Raw genomic sequence first — 17,920 nt, 5'->3', positions numbered from 1 at the left:
CAAAACGTTTCTAAATGGAATTAAACCCGTAACATTTTGGTGTTTTAAATCGACTATTACCATTAGACTACCTTGATAGGTTTTGACAAATAAAAATTCTTATTAATACTATTTTTGTTTTAAATTTTTAATAACCTAATAAGTGAAATTAAGTATTTAAATTTTTTAATGTATGATGTTCAAATTCACGAAACGTTATATTTTAATTTAATTTTTATTCAAAAAAAATTATAGTATATTAAATTCAAAATAAAAAAGAACATAAAATAACTGTCACACTAAGATATTCAAATCAATATTTTTTCTATTTTAAATTGGGATTTATTTCAAAAGGTTGACTAATTATAAATTTAATGATTAATTAGCCTGTACATAAATCAACAATAAATTTGACTCGTAACTGTAAATGGAAAATCCAGAAAAAAGCCTATATATAATTTGGTATTTGTGCAAGTGAATTGTTTCCATAAGTGATGATTGGGTCAAATAAATAGTTAATAAATAAAAGAAACGCATTTTAAAAATACAAGACATGAAAAATTATTAGTTACCTTTCTCAAATAAAATATAAAAAAGAAAAACTCAATTATTGAATCAACATTTTAGAAGAATGGTCTCCTCATTAAAGGCAAAATAATAAATTCTCATTTACTAATTTTATTTCATAATTCACTTCACACTAATTATACCATTTTTTTTCCTTAAAATTTTCTCTTCCTTTCAACTCTTTAAACATACTCTTGTGTTTTGTGTCATTTTTTTTTTTAAATTCAAACTCTAAACGAATATCAAATCTTTCTTGAGTGGTAAATTAAATAAAACTAAATGACACCATAGGCTACCCACGTAAAATAAAAGCGTTTTTAGATGTAAACAAACTCGTCACATTTTAATCTCTTAAACCGACTCAAATTTAGGTTTTATATATATATATATATATATATATATATATATATATTAAAAAAAAAAAAACTTAAATCCTACTCCACAAATCCATCATCTTCATCAACCCATGCATGCATGTTACCTTATCATAAAGTGCACTAAAGCAAGAACATTCCTCTCTCTAATCATTAATTTGATCAATTTTTTTGAAACAAACAATTTGGGACGACATAGAGATCAGTAATCTGAAATCAACAGCACGACATGGCTTGTGTATGGGTTCGATTATGGGCTGTTTGTCTGTCTGTCTGACCTATGTCTTCCAGAGATGAAATATTTTTAAATTGTTCATAAGCCATCATTCATCATCATCATCAATCAAACATGTAAACAAATTGTATTGTAAGAATTAAATAATAAACCCAATGAAGCAATACAAATTCAATAAAGAAATTCACCAAATTTGCGAAAGAATTAATTCTTAACTAAGCAAAATGTCACAAAATATGTATACCACATCATCTATTCATTCCTTTCATATCCATGCAAAATTAATTAGTCAATTATCTAATTAGGAATTTTTGAAGCTCCACTTAAGGGCTGATGGATGTTCTTTCCAAACTTTCAAAACTCAGTATAACCTGCCCCGACAATTTGGAGCTTCACACTGACATGGAATTCCATCTCCAGGAACTAATTTGTATCGATAATCATATGTCAGCTCTTCACTTTTAGCAATCTGCAATTTTTTAAGGCATAACACTCTAGGTTAACATATAGAAAAGTTTGTATGATCTTGAGATTCTGAAAGGTATTCGAGAATACTTACATCTCGACTAGCATATAAACCTATGTGCGTAAGATGACTATCCATACTTTCAACCAGAACCTGGTAACTCACTAGATTGGGCGAGCAGCTACAATACACAACTCGTGTCATATTATACAGCTAGTACTAAATAAAGATGGATAAGATGAAGAAAATCAAGTACCTGTGATTTATAAACCGCGACACATTTCCATAATTTTTTGAATCGATCATGTAAGGAGTTTGATCTTCTTCCATCAACCGGCTTATATAATCAACTTGATCATCAATTTCTTGGATATAACCCCAATCATCAATTCTGTTATAAATATATTATAGAGTAAGAACACATACACAAAAATTTAATTTTAAAAAAAAATTGCCATTTTCATACCTTTCGCAATTCTCACTTGGTTTCATGTGCTTTATAATCCTTCCTACACATTCACATATGAATGTACCTTTCATTATCGGCTCGCCTGCTCTAACTCCCCAACCCTACAAACGAAAATACATTATGGGTACAATCTAAGGACCTGAAAAATAAAATAAAAAGTAGGGCCAAGCTATACCTTTTTCTCAGTTCTAAACACCTCGAGATTAGCTTTTACGCCATTTTGCAAGACCCTATTCTTACAAGAGCTGTTGCAGCCACATCTTTGATTACACTCGTATACAAGGTAACCTTCCTGTTACATAGTCACAAAAATCAAATCAAATCAAATCATCAAATATGGTAAATGTTAACCATGGCGGACAGCACAAAAATAAAAACTAATCAAATTGTTATTTTTATTATTATTACCGCCAAAATAATCCTTCCATTCTCGTCATATGGAAACCTTCCAACCATTGACTTTCCATTTACGTCCTTCGCATCTTCATAGTCATTGTCGAAAAGATACACATGATCACAAACACTAGGAGAACATGTTGACTCTTTACAATGACATCCCAATTGGAAACTCTGCAAGCACAGTAAAACTTGTTTCTATATCACCAACAAACAAAAAAAGTAAAAAAACAAAAAAAGTAAAAAAACAAAATGTACCTTAAAAAACTTACCGTTGGTTCTTCTAAGCATACTGAAGGATCGATCAATGATTTCCTCCCATAATTAAAACTCTCCCATGGCATAAATGAGGGATCAAGTGAACCCTTTCCCCCATAAACGCAAACTGCAGGCAGTAAGTTTTCGTCGGCTATACAGATAACAGGGACAGTTTCCTGTCCAAAGCTTATATCACTACATAACATAAACGTTCTCCTCATTGGATTAGGTTTCAAATCCTTCAAATCGATAACATAATGCGATTCATCCCTTTCCCAATCGTTATTTGCGCTACAATCAACTCTCACTACTGATCTTGATCTCGTTTCCTCATTTCCAACCTGCTGATCCAGTACTGGTATGCATCCTCTAGGACAAACATACCCGTCAATATGCCACCTAACTGCTATATTTTGCTCGCTGCAGAGCTTAACTGCTTTCAGGTATAACCGCTTGGGCAGCAATCCTCCGTATCTTTGCTCCAAAATATTCTGTAGCCATACTTTACAGCAGGCGGAACGACACATAGCCAAAAGATCATTGTTGGTCGGACGAGGGCTGGTACTTTGAATCTTGGACAACAATATATTCAAAACATCCAAGAATTGAGTATCATCCGAACTAATGAGCATAGTGGCCTCATTTACCCTATTTTGAACATTCGTTTCTACGGTTCCATTCGAATTCGATAACTGAATTCGTCTCGTTATACCAGTGGCGGTTCCTCTATTTCTAATCCGATATGGTCCTCTCAGAACTTTCTTAAATCTTGGACGCCTTATTTTATTAGTTTTCAGTTTATAGGCTCGTTTGGTAGGGCGGGAGTCGACTGCAGCACTTGTCGTCCCTTTGTGAACAGCTCGGTGATGACGGCCAAGATCAGGCAGCAAATCGAACCTCATACTGCAGTATTTGCACGTGAACCTTCTGTTATCTTGAGAAATTGAATTCGGCAAAGATTCTTGATCAATTTCGGGTAGAGGAGATGATCCCGACAGCTTAAAAAGGGAAGGATGTACGGAGAGCACATGCGCCCATAACTGTTCGGTACTTCCAAAGTTTCCTCCACAAGGAATGCACTGGAAAAGCATGCAAGATTCGAAAAATTGCGTGTGGTGTCTCTCTTTAAAATGAGTTTCTAAAACATTTTTGTTCTTGTAAGAATCCAAACATATCGCGCACATGTAGCCTTTGAACAATGATTTTGCTTCCTTTTTATGACACGCCATCCAGTGTGTCCCGATCTCTTTGTCATCCAAGAAATTCATAGAACAAATTTTACACACAATATTATTACGTGTTGATTCTTCTACCTGTTTCTCCTTGTCTGAGTCGAATCCCCATAGCCTCCTAAGTGTCTCTATCTCGCATGAAACCAATTTAGTAAGCCACGATCCCACATTACTGTCTTTAGAAGCTTCGGTTATTGCCCACTGAAGTTGCACTTCCTCAGGAACCGGATTCCTCATTGATAATATACTCTTAAACAGCCTGTAGAAAAGCTCGCATGCTTGATGCAAGTGTAGCTTCTGTTCTCGGGTGGAACAGTCGTTAAGAAGTTCCACAAACACTTCCTTCGAAACAATCCTGCTTTTCCCATTCCTAGCGCGTTTAAGCCAGCTCGGCAAATGATCTTCACAGTATAATAGATACCTCTTTGGATCGTGGAGACAAAGATGATTTCCTTCGGGCGAGAAACCGCCGAGGCATCTAGATGCCTCATCGCTTGAACGCTGACGCGGAACGTCTACGCTCCTTTCAACCGATATAACTGAAAACGGTGGTGGCGTAGTCGTGATTTCTCTGCTCTCCGATATCATAACAGAAATGGGGGTGGCAGGTACTTCGTGATTTCTTGTAACATGAATATTATTATCTAACGGGATTAAAGCCATTTCAATACCTTTTCGGGGTCGATGTTTCTTACAAGAAGTGGTGCCTTGAAGAGCACGGTGTTTGCACTTGTTGCCATGAATGGTGGTTCCGTCGCACATTGGAGAATCGATCGGGGAAGGTTTCTCTTGAGGAGTGCCGATAGAGAAACGCGAAGTTAAATGGACGCAACAATATACATCGCCGTCGTTCGCCCATCTGACACATTGCCTTCCCTTAGCTTCGATAAAGGCGATACACCTACGGTTCTTGCTACTATTACTACTACTAGCCACTGTCGTTTCGTTTGCTTTCGCTTCAGAACTATCGGGTTGAACGACAATCTCAGCCCATTTTTCTTGTCCCCTATCATAGAAGAATCCGGCATCAATTTCAATGGTGTTAACATTCTCTGCAGCTTGGGGGGGATGAGCCTCGGCTCGACGGACTTCAAGCTTCGGCCTTTTCCTGCATGCCTGAAGAAGATCCACATCCACATCCACAGGCCTGGGCCTGGGGCTTTCACTTATCTTGCTTTCGGCATCAGGATTCGATGCGGAAAAAATTCTTATAACTTCTTGCTTCAACACCTTCCACTCCATACCCAACTCCGATTGTTCTGCTACATCGGAAAGTGAATTGACTTCACCCCATCTGATTGAACTCATTAATTCCTGATACAAACATGAAACGCGTGTATATGGATTTTGTTTTTCTCAAACGGATTTCTGCATATGGATATACATAAACAAGTGTTTCCAAATGGGGAAAATATTTACCTCTTTTAGCATTTCAACAGATTCAGCTGTGCAGGCATCTTGACATTGTTGCACCCATGATTCGAAAGAAGCCGTTATCCAATCTGAACTTACACAGCTTTGGACAATCATCTGCAAAATAAAACAAACATGTTTTTTATAACCAAACAAAACTGAAACATTTCAGCATATGAAAGAAATGAGCAGTTACACTCTGAAGCTTCACAAGCATTCTTCCAAGGTGAGAATAGTCTTTGCAGCGAGCAGCCTCCATTCCGAATTCTCTCCACACGGTCACACTTCGAGCAGACTCTATAAAAGCCTAGATGAGATTGAACACCAACTGTTAATAGTGGGAAAAAAGGGAATCAATTGAATAAATTAGCTAAAAAAATAAAAACCTTCATATGTAATTCGTCAATTATATCCAGCATGTTCCTGGCCAACTTTTGCATTATGAACCGACGAGCAACAGTTAAATCCTTCACAATTTTCAACCCAACTTTGTGTGTCCGATGTGCAATGGGCTCCGGAAACTGATCAATCGGACGCACAAGAAGCACATCTGCCCACGAGTAATGTTTTTTACGAGGAAAGAATATCACAATGTATTCCTTCCTATCGTGTGTAGGCTTTGCTTTCAAAGTTGGCAGTGGCCAATCAGCTCGAGCACACTTGATTCCAGCTTGCCACTTACCCCTCCACTACATATATAGTAATTACATTAATATACATTCGTTAAACTAATTCTTCAAATTGAATTTTCGCTATATTACCTTGACCCACACAGCTAAAGCTTCATCCTCGGCTACAGAAACTTTGCTATCTTCAGGCAATCCAGTTTCATCTGTATCTATAGTTAAATGGGAAGTATCAGATTCCAAATAATATTCTGTACAAATGAATTGAAGTTCTTGTCATCATAGGAATCATGACCAGCTGAATTAGGCAAATCAGACCGTTCAAATTCCTGTTTCGTACCTGTATCTTGTTCTATTTCGACTTCTTTCCCATCTCCCGTCAAATTTGAATCTCTTTCGTCCATAGAAACAACAACACCAACTGTTCCAGACTCTTCCCCTTGATGATTGCAATCAGATTCTCCATTGTTGTTCATCATTTCCTTAAAAGAAAGAAAGACAATCTGAATAACATATTAACAATCAATATATACCTTCTGAAATGCAAAATAAACAATTTTAATACAGAATCAGCAGATATCTGACTTATAATTCTCCATAAAAGGACATTACTACACAACCAATAAATATATGTAATTTCAGAATTCTCTCAAGATTATTACACTATTACTCTACATTTGGAATGCATTTTCAATGTTACCATCATCAAATCTACAAAGAGACAGATGAACACAATCTATCTGAATCAAACCCTAGAAAACCTAAAATAACTTAATCGGACAAGAAAATCAAAAGATTCAAGAAGTAAATGATTGTAGAAACATGAACAATTGATAATCATTAAAAACATATAGAAAAACCCTTTTAAACTAAGAAAACCCTGTTTCTTGTTTCTGTCTAAAGGACCTAAAGTCTCCTCAGATATACATATATATGTGTAGATATAACAATGGGTACCAAAATAATAAAAAAGAAGAAAAAGAAATTACAGATAGATAAATGTTGTATCAGATGAAGAAGATCTGCCCGTTCCCTTTTGTTTCCATTAACGTTGGTCACGAAGGAAGTTATCAAATTGTTTTGGTAGTGGAGAATGTTGTGTTATTTTCTCTCTCACTCACTATATAGAAAGATACAGACAGCCCTAATTTTGAAATGTATAAAAATTGTGACTAACCCGATTTTGTGTCTCCAAAGGATGTAGATGAAATGGGGCATAAATTTCTATTACCCAAATGGGTACACAGATAAAGTGCCCTGCCCTGCCCTGACCTGCCCCTGGTGAATGATAAAAAGACAAACCAAAAAAAATAGATAGAGAAAACCTAATTAGAAGATACAGAATAGAATGGAGAAGATGATATATATATATATTATATATATATATTATATATATATATTTATATATATATAAATATATATATATATATATATAGTAGTGCTGCTACCCTAGCGTGGTGTGCCTGGTGACTTATGTGTACGTACATTTTTTATTTTATTTTTTTCCGTTTTTTTGGGCCTTTTCCTTTTTTATAAATTTAATTTACAATATTTTAAACTATACTACATTAATATTATTTCTTAATCTAGTTTCTAATCTACACTAGTATGTAAATTTGTTACTAAATTTGCAGTTATTATCTAATGTTCAAATTTAAATTCAAATTTAAATTCAAATTAGATGTAGATTTGCATGAATTGATGGTGCAAATTAACTTCATAAACATTAATTAAAGAAGGTTAACTAACTGTAATTAATAAAATTTTAATATAATTTTTTTAGTTTGAAATATAATTAAAACTAATTATAATATGAAGATTATTTCAAACAAATATTGTGTGTGTAAAATTATGAGTTTGAAAATTTATATTAATTAATATAGAAGTCAGATTAAATTTATTAAAAAAATGTTAAAGATGTTAATATATAATAATAAATTTATTTGTTTATAAATATAGAATATTTTAATATTATAAGTTATAATATTTTATATAAATAGGAGAATTATAATATATTTTATTTTAGATTAAAATAAAATAAAATCCTACAATATTATTAGAGAATTAAATTTGAGATTTTAACTTAATGTTTGTCACATCTTATTAATGAGAAAATATACATTTTTATTTATTTATTAAAAAGTATTTTTTAAGTATGATACAAAAAAAAATTGTTAATAATTTTTTTTTCATTTAATCATGTAAAAATTGCATATAAATTGAATACCTATTTAGTCATATGTTTTCATACTAGTAGGGTAATCATTTAATTAATTAATCCAAAATTCAATCAGATTCGAATTTCGGATTCGAATTCAAAATTCTAATTCGAATTAGATATTTCGATTTGGATTTAGATCGGATCAGATTGAGTTCGGGTCGGATTGAGTTCAGATCAGATTAGGATTATTCAAATTATTTCGAATAAAAATATTTTTTCAATTTATTTTTCTTTAAATTATATTTCACCTCAATATAATATATTTTAACTCAAATTTGGTAGGATGTTGAACCCAACAAAACACAACAACTCAAATTTAATGGTGAAAAGAGAAACGATGTACCCTCTTATACTAGAAAAAAGTCATAGAGATCATCTTCATGATAACTTTTAACATTTTTAGAATTTTTTGTAGGAAGAAAAAAGAGTGTGTAGTAAATATTTAATCAAATCAAGTGAAATTAAATATATATATAAGTTGTAGTTGCAAGAAAACATGATCACAATGTTAAAAAGCTTTAAAAAAATGATCGTTAAAGGTTTGAACTCTCAACTTTTTATGCAATTTCTTATAATAATAATAATAATTGGGTCGTTACATGTGTGAACAAATAAAACAAACATGAATAAGTTCGCGAATCTAAAACTATAAAAACATCAACTTGACAACTTTAATTTTAAGCAATTTCTTATAATAATAAGAATTGAGAGGTCACATTTTACAAGAATAAAAACAAGTTTCTATAAATTTTAGTTATAGGAGAATCTAAAACCACAAAAATGGACGCCCACTAATGAACTCAAATCTTCAATCACAAGATTAAGAGTCTTGTACTTTACCAAATAAGCTAGACGACTTTGTTTTTATGCTATTTATTATTATAATAACAACTAAGTCGTCACATGTTTAAACGAATAAAAAACAAACTTTTATAAGTTTTAGTTGTGGGAAAATCTAAAAAAAAAAAAAAAATTAACGCCTACCTAGGGGTCGGACACTTAATCACAAGGCTAAGAGCATTGCGCTCTACCAATTGAGCTAAACGAGCTTTGTTTTTATGCAATTATGAATAAAAATAAACTTCTATAAATTTTAGTTGCGGACCATAAAATGGACGCCCATTGAGGGGCTAGAAACCTTAACCACAAGGTTAAGAGAATTGCACTATAACAACTGAGCTAGACGGACTCTGATTTTATGCAATTTTATAAGTTTTAGCTGCGGAAGAATCTAAAACCACAAAATGAACGCCCACCGAGGGGCTCGAACCCTCGACCACAAGGTTAAGAGCCTTGCGCTCTACCAACTGAGCTAGACGGGCTTTGTTTTTATGCAATTTCTTATAATAATAATAAAAACTTGTGGTCACATGTTTAAACGAATAAAAACAAACTTCTATAAGTTTAAGTTGCCGACGAATCTAAAACTACAAAAATGAGCGCCCACCAAGGGGCTCAAACCCTTGACCACAAGGTTAAGAGTCTTGCGCTCTACCAATTAAACTAGACGGGCTTTGCTTTTATACAATTTCTTATAATAATAAAAACTTGTGGTCACATGTTTAAACGAATAAAAACAAAATTTATAAGAGTGTATTGCGTTATTTGCATAAACCAAATTCTAACTAATTACAATGTGGTCAAGAACTGGGTGAGATATTGCTCAATATATCTCGAGCATGAGAGTTACTGACACATCCACTTCTTCCAATTTGGTTAGAATGTTCCCTTCATTAATGGGCTCCTATCAGATAGACAAAAATCAGGCAAGAGGGGAGGACCATACATTTGTTACATTTTATTTAACTTGTCGTGATTTGATTTTGTACATTAACATAGTGTTCTTACAAATTACAATATTTTCTTGATAGCGTTGGGCAAGCGTTTGGTGTCATCTGGAAGGAGATTTCAATCTATAGGACAATATGGTCAAGGTGAACTACAAAAGGTAACAGCATTAATTATGAATATTTAAAATGAGGAAATTTATATTGTTTAGACTTGCACCTGAGATTTCTAAGGATCTTTACCATCTGATTAAGAAGGCTGTGGCCATTAGGAAGCATCTAGAAAGGAACAGGAAAGACAAGAACTCTAAGTTCAGGCTGATTCTCGTTGAGACCAGGATTCATCGTCTCGCCCGTTGTTACAAGAAGACCAAGAAGTTTCCCCAGTAAGGCTTCTGTTCCTCCTGTTCATTACAAATTTTATTATGCATCTTCTATTCAAATAAGTTGAATCTATAGCAAGAGTTTCATATACCATGTTGCTGTATTATTCAGATAAATGATCTGTGTGTAGAAATTGGCCTTATAGCAAGGATTATTTGGTGCTCTAAGACTATGTTATTTTTAATCCGGCCATTTTCAATATTCATATTTCAACTAATTGCCCATTTTTGGATTGAGATGGAATACCCTGATCACAAAAAAGCTTCTATGTTTTCGACTGTTCATTAGTAACATTACTACGTATCTTCAATTCAAATAAGTTGAATCAATAGCAAGAGTTCTTGACTATCAAGAATTTCAATTATGTTGAAGGCTTTTGTATATTAATATGAGTTGGGACAAGAATGAACTTTATTTATTTGCACCACTATCAGCACTCTTGTTGCTTAAGAGGTGAAGTCAGGATGAAGTTAGAGGCAAGCAGACAGTACATTTTGTTCCAAAAGATGATTTAAAATTATTTTTTTTAGTTTATTTGTACAACTATTGTATGTATTTGTTTCCATCTGAATTATGATTTTGTACCGTCTATTGGCAAAAGTCTATTGGCAAAGAAGAATTTAGGTATGCAATTATAGATGTATTATTAAAATGTAAGTTTAATATCTTTCTACAAGAACACAATTATAATTAAAATAATTTTTTTAAATTCTATATATACATTTTGGTTTAAATACCGATCGGTGTTACCCTATACCGACTGGTTAAAATACCGATCGGTATTACCCTATGCCGATTGGTGGCGATTGGATTATAACCAATCGGTATAGAGTAATACCGATTAGTAATTAAGGTAGTACTAGTAGGTTTACTGATCGGTATAGACCTTTTTTTACTAGTGTTGGTTATTTGGTCAAAGTTAAGTTGTGTTCTTCAAATTAAGTTTATAAAATATATTTCTGGCGATTGGATTATAACCAATCGGTATTACTCTATACCGATTAGTAATTAAGGTAGTACTAGTAGGTTACTGATCGGTATAGAATTTTTTTACTAGTGTTGGTTATTTGGTCAAAGTTAAGTTGTATTCTTCAAATTAAGTTTATAAAATGTATTTCTATAACTCTGCCTAACAAAGTAAAGAGTTCTCAACTTTGTTAACTATGTTAAATAAATTAATTATTTTTATGTGAGTGATATAATCATATATTAAAAAAATGCAAAGTATTAACTAACTAAGATAATTTAAATAATAAAAATATTTTTTAAGAGATTAAAAGTTAGTAATTTGATTCTTACCTTCAACATTTTAAATTAAATTTTGAAGTCATTGTTATAAATTTAATTATATATGTGGAGTCACATGATATAAAAAAAAAAAAAAATGTATAACCACAAAATTAAAAAACAAACAAGTTACATTTATAAATTTCAATTGCATTGTAATCAAGGGACGAACCCAAATTCAGACCTAGAGGTCAGAACATGTTTAAAAGAGTTAAATGGTTTGAAAAGAATTGGAGATGGATTTACAAAAATTAACGAGAAAAATTTAGATAAAACCAATAAATAAATAAAAGTTTTATCATTTTTTTAATAATTAAATAAACAAAATGAGAACTATATTAAAAAAATTAAAAAAATAATGAGATAATATCACATTTTTATCCTAATTCTTTTTAGGAATGGACTGGAACCCATACATAGATCCGTCCCTGTTGTAATATAAAACCACCAAAATAACGCCTTAGTGACTTTGAAGTTAGTCTTGAACTACCCTTACTTAGTTATTCTAATTCCAAAAAAAAAACAAATAAGCAAAGACATGTATACTAACAATTTCATACAATAAAATAAATAAAATCATTTCTTAAACTAACCCTAACCTTATTGTTTTGCAGCCCACAATCAAACACGGCCTTTAAGATTTCAAGGTCTTAATTAAATGAAGGAAAGATAGAGGGTTAATGAGAAAATAGGAGGAAAGATGGGGGCAAAATTAGAAGATAAAAGGAAAGGAAGAATATCTCAAAGGCCGGCATTTTCGAGATCAAGAAATGAAGAACCCTTGAATGAGTAGAAAAAGGCTTCATTTTTATCTACTAGCTTTGCTCTTCAACCTACGGCCGCCACCATCGGAGTAGAAAGGAAGAAGATCTCCATCCGTAAAGCTTTACCAACCAATTCTCCCAAAAAAACTGCTCCAATTCCGCCTAACTTACAGGTTCTCTACTGATTATGTATCTGCACATGATATAATAGAAAAAATAGCTGTTCTTTGCAAGTAATGGCATAGATTATATGTTGGGTAAAGTTGTTTGATATTGATTGTGTTTGTTGTGACAATGATTACTTGATACTGGTGATTAGATGAAGTTTAGATTGAATGAGATAGAATATGTGTTGACATTGAAATTTTAAATCTGCACAATGGGTTGTTGTTGAGTAGTCAAGATTATAATGAGTTTTTCTAATTCCAATGTTTGATTGACTTTTGATTCGGTTATAATAAACAGTTTGTGAGCATGATAGGCAAGTTCTAGTTGGTTTAGGTTGCAGTGATTTGAGTTATAATGATCTAAGGAGACAAATCAGGTTCAGAAAATCAATTGATTAGAAGTTTTATCACAACTTAAATCTTACATGTTATGATGAGCTGAAGATGTGCCAAGTTGGAGTTCAATATTTCGACAAGCATTGTGTAAACCCAATTGCACAAGACCTAATCGAATTCAAAACTCCAATTTGATGAGATTTAAGAAAGTGACAGCGCAGAATTTCAGAACTGTTTGCAGCTATAAAGGGAGATTTTCGCCTAGATGAACTGAAACAGTGATATCCTATTGTGAGGTGTTTTCAAAGACCTTATCTTCTAAACAATTTTCGCGTTTTGAGTTATTGCATTTGAACTGATCTTCAAGCTCAAATCAGTCAATTTCAGAAAAAAACACAAGTCTGGAATTCTGACAACCTTGCTGTTCAATTTTGTTAATTCTTTTGAGATGTATTGTAAATGTCTTTGACCATGATATTAGTTCTCAATTCTATGTAATGGAGTTGAGAATTAATTATGTGACTCAAACTTTTTAACTTGAAGAATTAAAGTTCATAAATAAATTTGCAAGTTTGTTGCCTAAAATTTCCAGATTTGTGTACTTGTTCATATTGGGGTTATTTGTAGATAACCTTGTTTGGAAGATATTTTTTAAAAAGTGAGTTCTTTTGGGTAAAAAAACTTGAAGGGTATTCATATATAATAGAAAATATTGTTTTTAAGAAAGAAAAAAAATGATATTTAGTATTTTGGTTGGTGAACTTAGTTATGTGATTGATTGGGGGATAGATGAAAAGGTGAATATCCCATTTTACAATAAAACCATTTAGGACTGTAAAAATTGAAGTTTATACTGTGGTAAGAAATTGGACAAAGAAGGGAGAGATTAATTAAACTGATTTGGGAGTTGAGAGTTGAGAGTTGGGACTGTCTATGCTTTTATCAGTTTATCTTATTCATTTTGTGTTTTGTTGTTATATTTTGCAGTTGGGACCTTTGAACCCTAAACAAAACACAATATGGTTAATGCAATCAAAGGACTGTTCATATCATGGTAAAGTTTATAATTTACATGGTTCATGAAAAAAAATACAGTTTTACGATATCAATTTTGTTATTCACGCTTCTAATTGTCTTTTTTGTTGTTGCAGCGACATACCAATGGCGCAATTCATTATCAATATGAACAATTCTCTGCCATCCTCACAGAAGTTCATAATACACGTATTGGACAACACTCACCTGTTTGTGCAACCTCATATGACTGAAATGATTAAAAGCGCCATTTCAGAGTTCAGGGAACAAAATTCCTACGAGAAGCCTGGATAATTTTATTTTTTTCATTCCCTCTGTTGTGTTAGGTGATCTGATCATCCCGGTAAACTATATTTTCATTCCTATCTTATAGTATGTTTTCAGTTTTCAAGATGTAAGCAATTCGATATCAACTGAGAACTATATATTTTAGAGAATTGTTACATAAATGATTGAACTACAGGTAATTCAAAGCTACTTGTGGGTAGAGGTGAAAATGGTTAAATCGATTTGTTTTATCCTATTCATATTAAATTTAAATTATATTTATCCATAATTTGTAATCTAAAACTATTATTATATATTGATTAATATAAATTTGTTTAGAATTGTTTGAATAATTTAATTTAACATTTTTTTTATCTTTATTTATTTTTATTTTGTTAATTTAATGTTTAGTTCGTTTTTTTTATAAATCATTTAATTTAAAAAGAAAAAAATATTATTAATATATATATTTAATAATACATTTTTTTTATCTATAATAATATTTGCTATGTTCAATTTGAAATTTAATTTTTTTATATATTTTTTTAAAATTTCTCTAATTTGTTAATACAATTAACTAGGTATGTTTTTAAATAAAAAAATTAAATTAATAAAAAAAATCATAGTATAAATTATCCTATAATTATAACATTTCTTGAAGGTAAATCTAAGACGAACTCATGCGAGTTCTATAACAATGATTCCTCGACGAGGGCAAACGAACAAGTAATAAATAGATATTGAAAGATTTTTTTATTCAAAATTTTGAGACAGTACAATTTGTCTTTATCGATTGGTAATTAATGTCGGAAAAATTCTGTAAAATGATAATTTACCATTTTACAAATATAGTCAAAATAACGAGAAACACATCAATCGTTAAGAATACATGTAAAAGAGTCTCTAGATTAAGATAAATTCCAAAAACATTTTATTACGAAAATGAAAATAACTATAGATCTGATAACATCATATTCTTTGTTGAAAAAAAGGAGATGAACACGGACTCAAAAAATGATCACCAACACGATTGGAGAGTGTAAATGACTTAGAAAAAATTGAAAATATTATTTGAATTACAAAAATCTGAAACGGAAAATCTAATTTACCTAATTAGAATGTTTTTATCAAACAAAACATAATACCAACTCAAATCTGAGTGACATTTCAATGCTAAAAAATTCTTTAAAAAGATAATGAAGATAATGTCTTTTCAACTTCTCTAAAAACATTTCTAGAGAGAAAAGAATGCATAGTCTAATATTCAATAAATGAAATTAATATATATATATATATATATATATATATATATATATATATATATATATAAGTTGTAGTTGCACAAAAACATGATCACACTGTTAAGAAGCCAGAACCATAAGGTTAAGAGTTTTGTAATCTACCACCTAAATAAAACGACTATCCCAAGAATATTTAGTTCGTGAGTGAGATGGTTAAATGACAAAAAATTGTATAAGTTTTAGTTGCGGGTGAATCTATAACCATAAGAAATGACACCTACTAAGGGACTCAAACCCTTGATCGCAAAGTTAAGAGCCCTGCGCTTTACCAAATGAGTTAGACAAACTTTGCTCTTATGCCATTACTATAATAATAATTGGGTCGTCAAATTTTGAACGAATAAAAACAAACATACATAAGTTTTAGTTGCGAGTGAATATAAAACCACAAAAAATGACACCCATCAAGAGACTCAAATCCTTGATCGCAAGGTTAAGAACCCTATGCTCTACCAATTGAGTTAGACAGGCTTTTTTAAATGCAATTTCCTATAACAACAACAATTGGTTTGTCACGTGTTTGAATGAATAAAAACAAACTTTTATAAAATTTACTTGCGTAAAATCTAAAATCAAATGAATTAGACAGACTTTGCTTTTATGTCATTACTAAAATAATAATAGGGTCGTCAAATTTTGAAGGAATAAAAGCAAACATGCATAAGTTTTAGTTGCAGGTGAATCTAAAACCACAAAAAATGACATCCACCGAGAGACTCAAATCCTTGATCGCAAGGTTAAGAGCCCTACGCTCTACCAATTGAATTAGACGGGCTATGTTTAAATGCAATTTCCTATAACAGCAATAATTGGTTTGTCACATGTTTTAATGAATAAAAACAAACTTTTATAAATTTAGTTCTGTCAAATCTAAAACCACAAAAATAGACACCCGTAAAGGGGCTCATAACCTCAAACACAAGGTTAAGAGCCTTGCGCTCTACCAAATGAGCTTGATAGATATTGTTTGTATGCAATTTCATAAATAATAATAACAATTGGGTCGTCACATTTAAAAAAATAACTTCTATAAGTATTAGTTGCGTCGAATCTAACCACAAAAATAAACGCCCACCGAGGGGCTCGAACCCTCGACCACAAGGTTAAGAGCCTTGCGCTCTACCAACTGAGCTAGACGGGCTTTGTTTTTTCTTGCAATAATTGGGTCGTCACATCTTTAAAAGAATAAAAATAAACTACTAAATCACAAAAATGGATGCCCACCACAGGGCTCAAACTCTTGACCACAAGGTTAAAAGCCTTGTGCTCTACCAACTTAGCTAAACGAGTTTTGTTAGGTCCCTAACATAAATCATGATTTTGAAGATCATAAGATGATCAATTTCAAAACACTATTTCTAGGTCAAATTTTGGGACATTTTAAATTAGGCCATTTTAAGGTCTGATTTTTGTTCAATTAGCTTTGAAATGATGAATATAGTTAATTCATACCAAAACAAGAACATCATTACATCATTAAAATGGTTTTTAAAGATTGAATCAAAATCTAACTTTTTTCAAAAACTAAATTTGATCAAACTTGATCAAAAGGGTGAAACAGTCACTTGAGATTCATCCCTACATGTTAAGAATCATGTATAGCTATTAATTGAATAAACAAATCCAACTTAGAAGCAAGAACACAAAATTTCAAAAATTTAATTTTTTAAATTTTTTTTCAAAATTTCAATTTGATCAAACATGATCAAAGCATGATTACAGTTACATAAAAATTATCCTAACATGTTTATAAACTTGCAATACAACTAATTGAACCAACAAAATCAGATTAAAAGCAAACACACAGAATTTTCAAAATCCAAAATTTGAATTTTTTTTCTCAAATTTCAGTTTGATCAAACATGATCAAAACTTGATTACATTTGTATGAAAATCATTCATACATGTATACAAACATGTATAGCAACTTCTTGAACCAAAAAAAAATCTAGTTTAACCCAAGAACACAGGATTTTAAAAAATTCAATTTTCAAGTTAATTTTTTGAAATTTTTGATTCATGGAGATTTGATCTATCTTTTTTCAACAGAAAACATTTTTGATTCATGGAGAAAGTTTTACAGAAAACTGTTATTGACCGGAAATTGCAGGTCTTCGATCGGGGCGATTGTTAGAAATTTTGTCTTGAAAAATAACAGAAAAAATATATATATATATACATACGATGTTACAAATAAATAAAAATAAAATAAGATATACGAAGAACAATATCACCGTATTTGATGGTTGATTCGAGGCATGTGTTAAACACATTTCCCTTAAAACAGTTTCACCGTCTCCCCGTGTGCTAGAGCTTATCACAGATGGCTGTCTCCCAGGGTACAACGAATCTAGTA

General features: G+C 31.5%; 2 protein-coding genes and 3 non-coding genes across 6 annotated transcripts; 1 reads left to right on the top strand and 4 right to left on the bottom strand.

Annotated features, from left to right (window-relative positions):
• Positions 1–1,268: 1,268 nt before the first annotated feature.
• LOC124914222 (histone-lysine N-methyltransferase SUVR5) lies at positions 1,269–7,152 on the bottom strand. The gene is made up of 13 exons (XM_047454728.1): positions 7,005–7,152; positions 6,356–6,497; positions 6,151–6,227; positions 5,776–6,078; positions 5,586–5,696; positions 5,396–5,506; positions 2,759–5,290; positions 2,499–2,660; positions 2,266–2,382; positions 2,088–2,191; positions 1,878–2,012; positions 1,715–1,802; positions 1,269–1,624 (listed from the first exon to the last, which is right to left on the bottom strand). Exons 2-13 carry the CDS (start codon positions 6,492–6,494, stop codon positions 1,517–1,519), a joined length of 3,987 nt encoding a protein of 1,328 aa, XP_047310684.1. The 5' UTR covers positions 6,495–6,497; positions 7,005–7,152; the 3' UTR covers positions 1,269–1,516.
• A 2,333-nt stretch (positions 7,153–9,485) lies between these two features.
• Positions 9,486–9,558, bottom strand: TRNAK-CUU. The gene has a single exon. It is a non-coding gene; the product is annotated as a tRNA-Lys (tRNA).
• A 118-nt stretch (positions 9,559–9,676) lies between these two features.
• On the bottom strand, positions 9,677–9,749 carry TRNAK-CUU. Its single transcript has one exon. It is a non-coding gene; the product is annotated as a tRNA-Lys (tRNA).
• A 2,693-nt stretch (positions 9,750–12,442) lies between these two features.
• LOC124915413 (general transcription and DNA repair factor IIH subunit TFB5) lies at positions 12,443–14,618 on the top strand. Of its 2 annotated transcripts, XM_047456125.1 has the most exons (4): positions 12,443–12,631; positions 13,949–14,015; positions 14,113–14,339; positions 14,460–14,618. In XM_047456125.1, the coding sequence occupies exons 2-3, from the start codon at positions 13,981–13,983 to the stop codon at positions 14,288–14,290; spliced, it is 213 nt and encodes a 70-aa protein (XP_047312081.1). In that variant the 5' UTR covers positions 12,443–12,631; positions 13,949–13,980; the 3' UTR covers positions 14,291–14,339; positions 14,460–14,618. The 2 variants fall into 2 exon arrangements, with proteins under 2 accessions (XP_047312081.1, XP_047312080.1); XM_047456124.1 differs by having other exon boundaries at positions 12,444–12,631; positions 14,113–14,473.
• A 2,014-nt stretch (positions 14,619–16,632) lies between these two features.
• On the bottom strand, positions 16,633–16,705 carry TRNAK-CUU. Its single transcript has one exon. It is a non-coding gene; the product is annotated as a tRNA-Lys (tRNA).
• Between the last annotated feature and the right edge of the window lie 1,215 nt (positions 16,706–17,920).

Source organism: Impatiens glandulifera, chromosome 9, assembly GCF_907164915.1.
Source record: "Impatiens glandulifera chromosome 9, dImpGla2.1, whole genome shotgun sequence".
NCBI lineage: Eukaryota > Viridiplantae > Streptophyta > Magnoliopsida > Ericales > Balsaminaceae > Impatiens > Impatiens glandulifera.
The sequence above is the reverse complement of the archived record's forward strand: the minus strand, read 5'-3'. Positions and strand labels throughout refer to the sequence as shown.

Excerpts from the sequence above, each read along its gene's own strand:
- LOC124914222 (XM_047454728.1), bottom strand. The coding sequence starts at position 6,494 with ATGATGAACAACAATGGAGAATCTGATTGCAATCATCAAGGGGAAGAG. Across the intron at positions 5,507-5,585 it reads TGCTTGTGAAGCTTCAGAGT|ATGATTGTCCAAAGCTGTGT; the intron begins GTAACTGCTCAT and ends TTTATTTTGCAG. Across the intron at positions 2,661-2,758 it reads TATGCTTAGAAGAACCAACG|AGTTTCCAATTGGGATGTCA; the intron begins GTAAGTTTTTTA and ends CTGTGCTTGCAG.
- LOC124915413 (XM_047456125.1), top strand. The coding sequence starts at position 13,981 with ATGGTTAATGCAATCAAAGGACTGTTCATATCATG. Across the intron at positions 14,016-14,112 it reads AAAGGACTGTTCATATCATG|CGACATACCAATGGCGCAAT; the intron begins GTAAAGTTTATA and ends TTGTTGTTGCAG.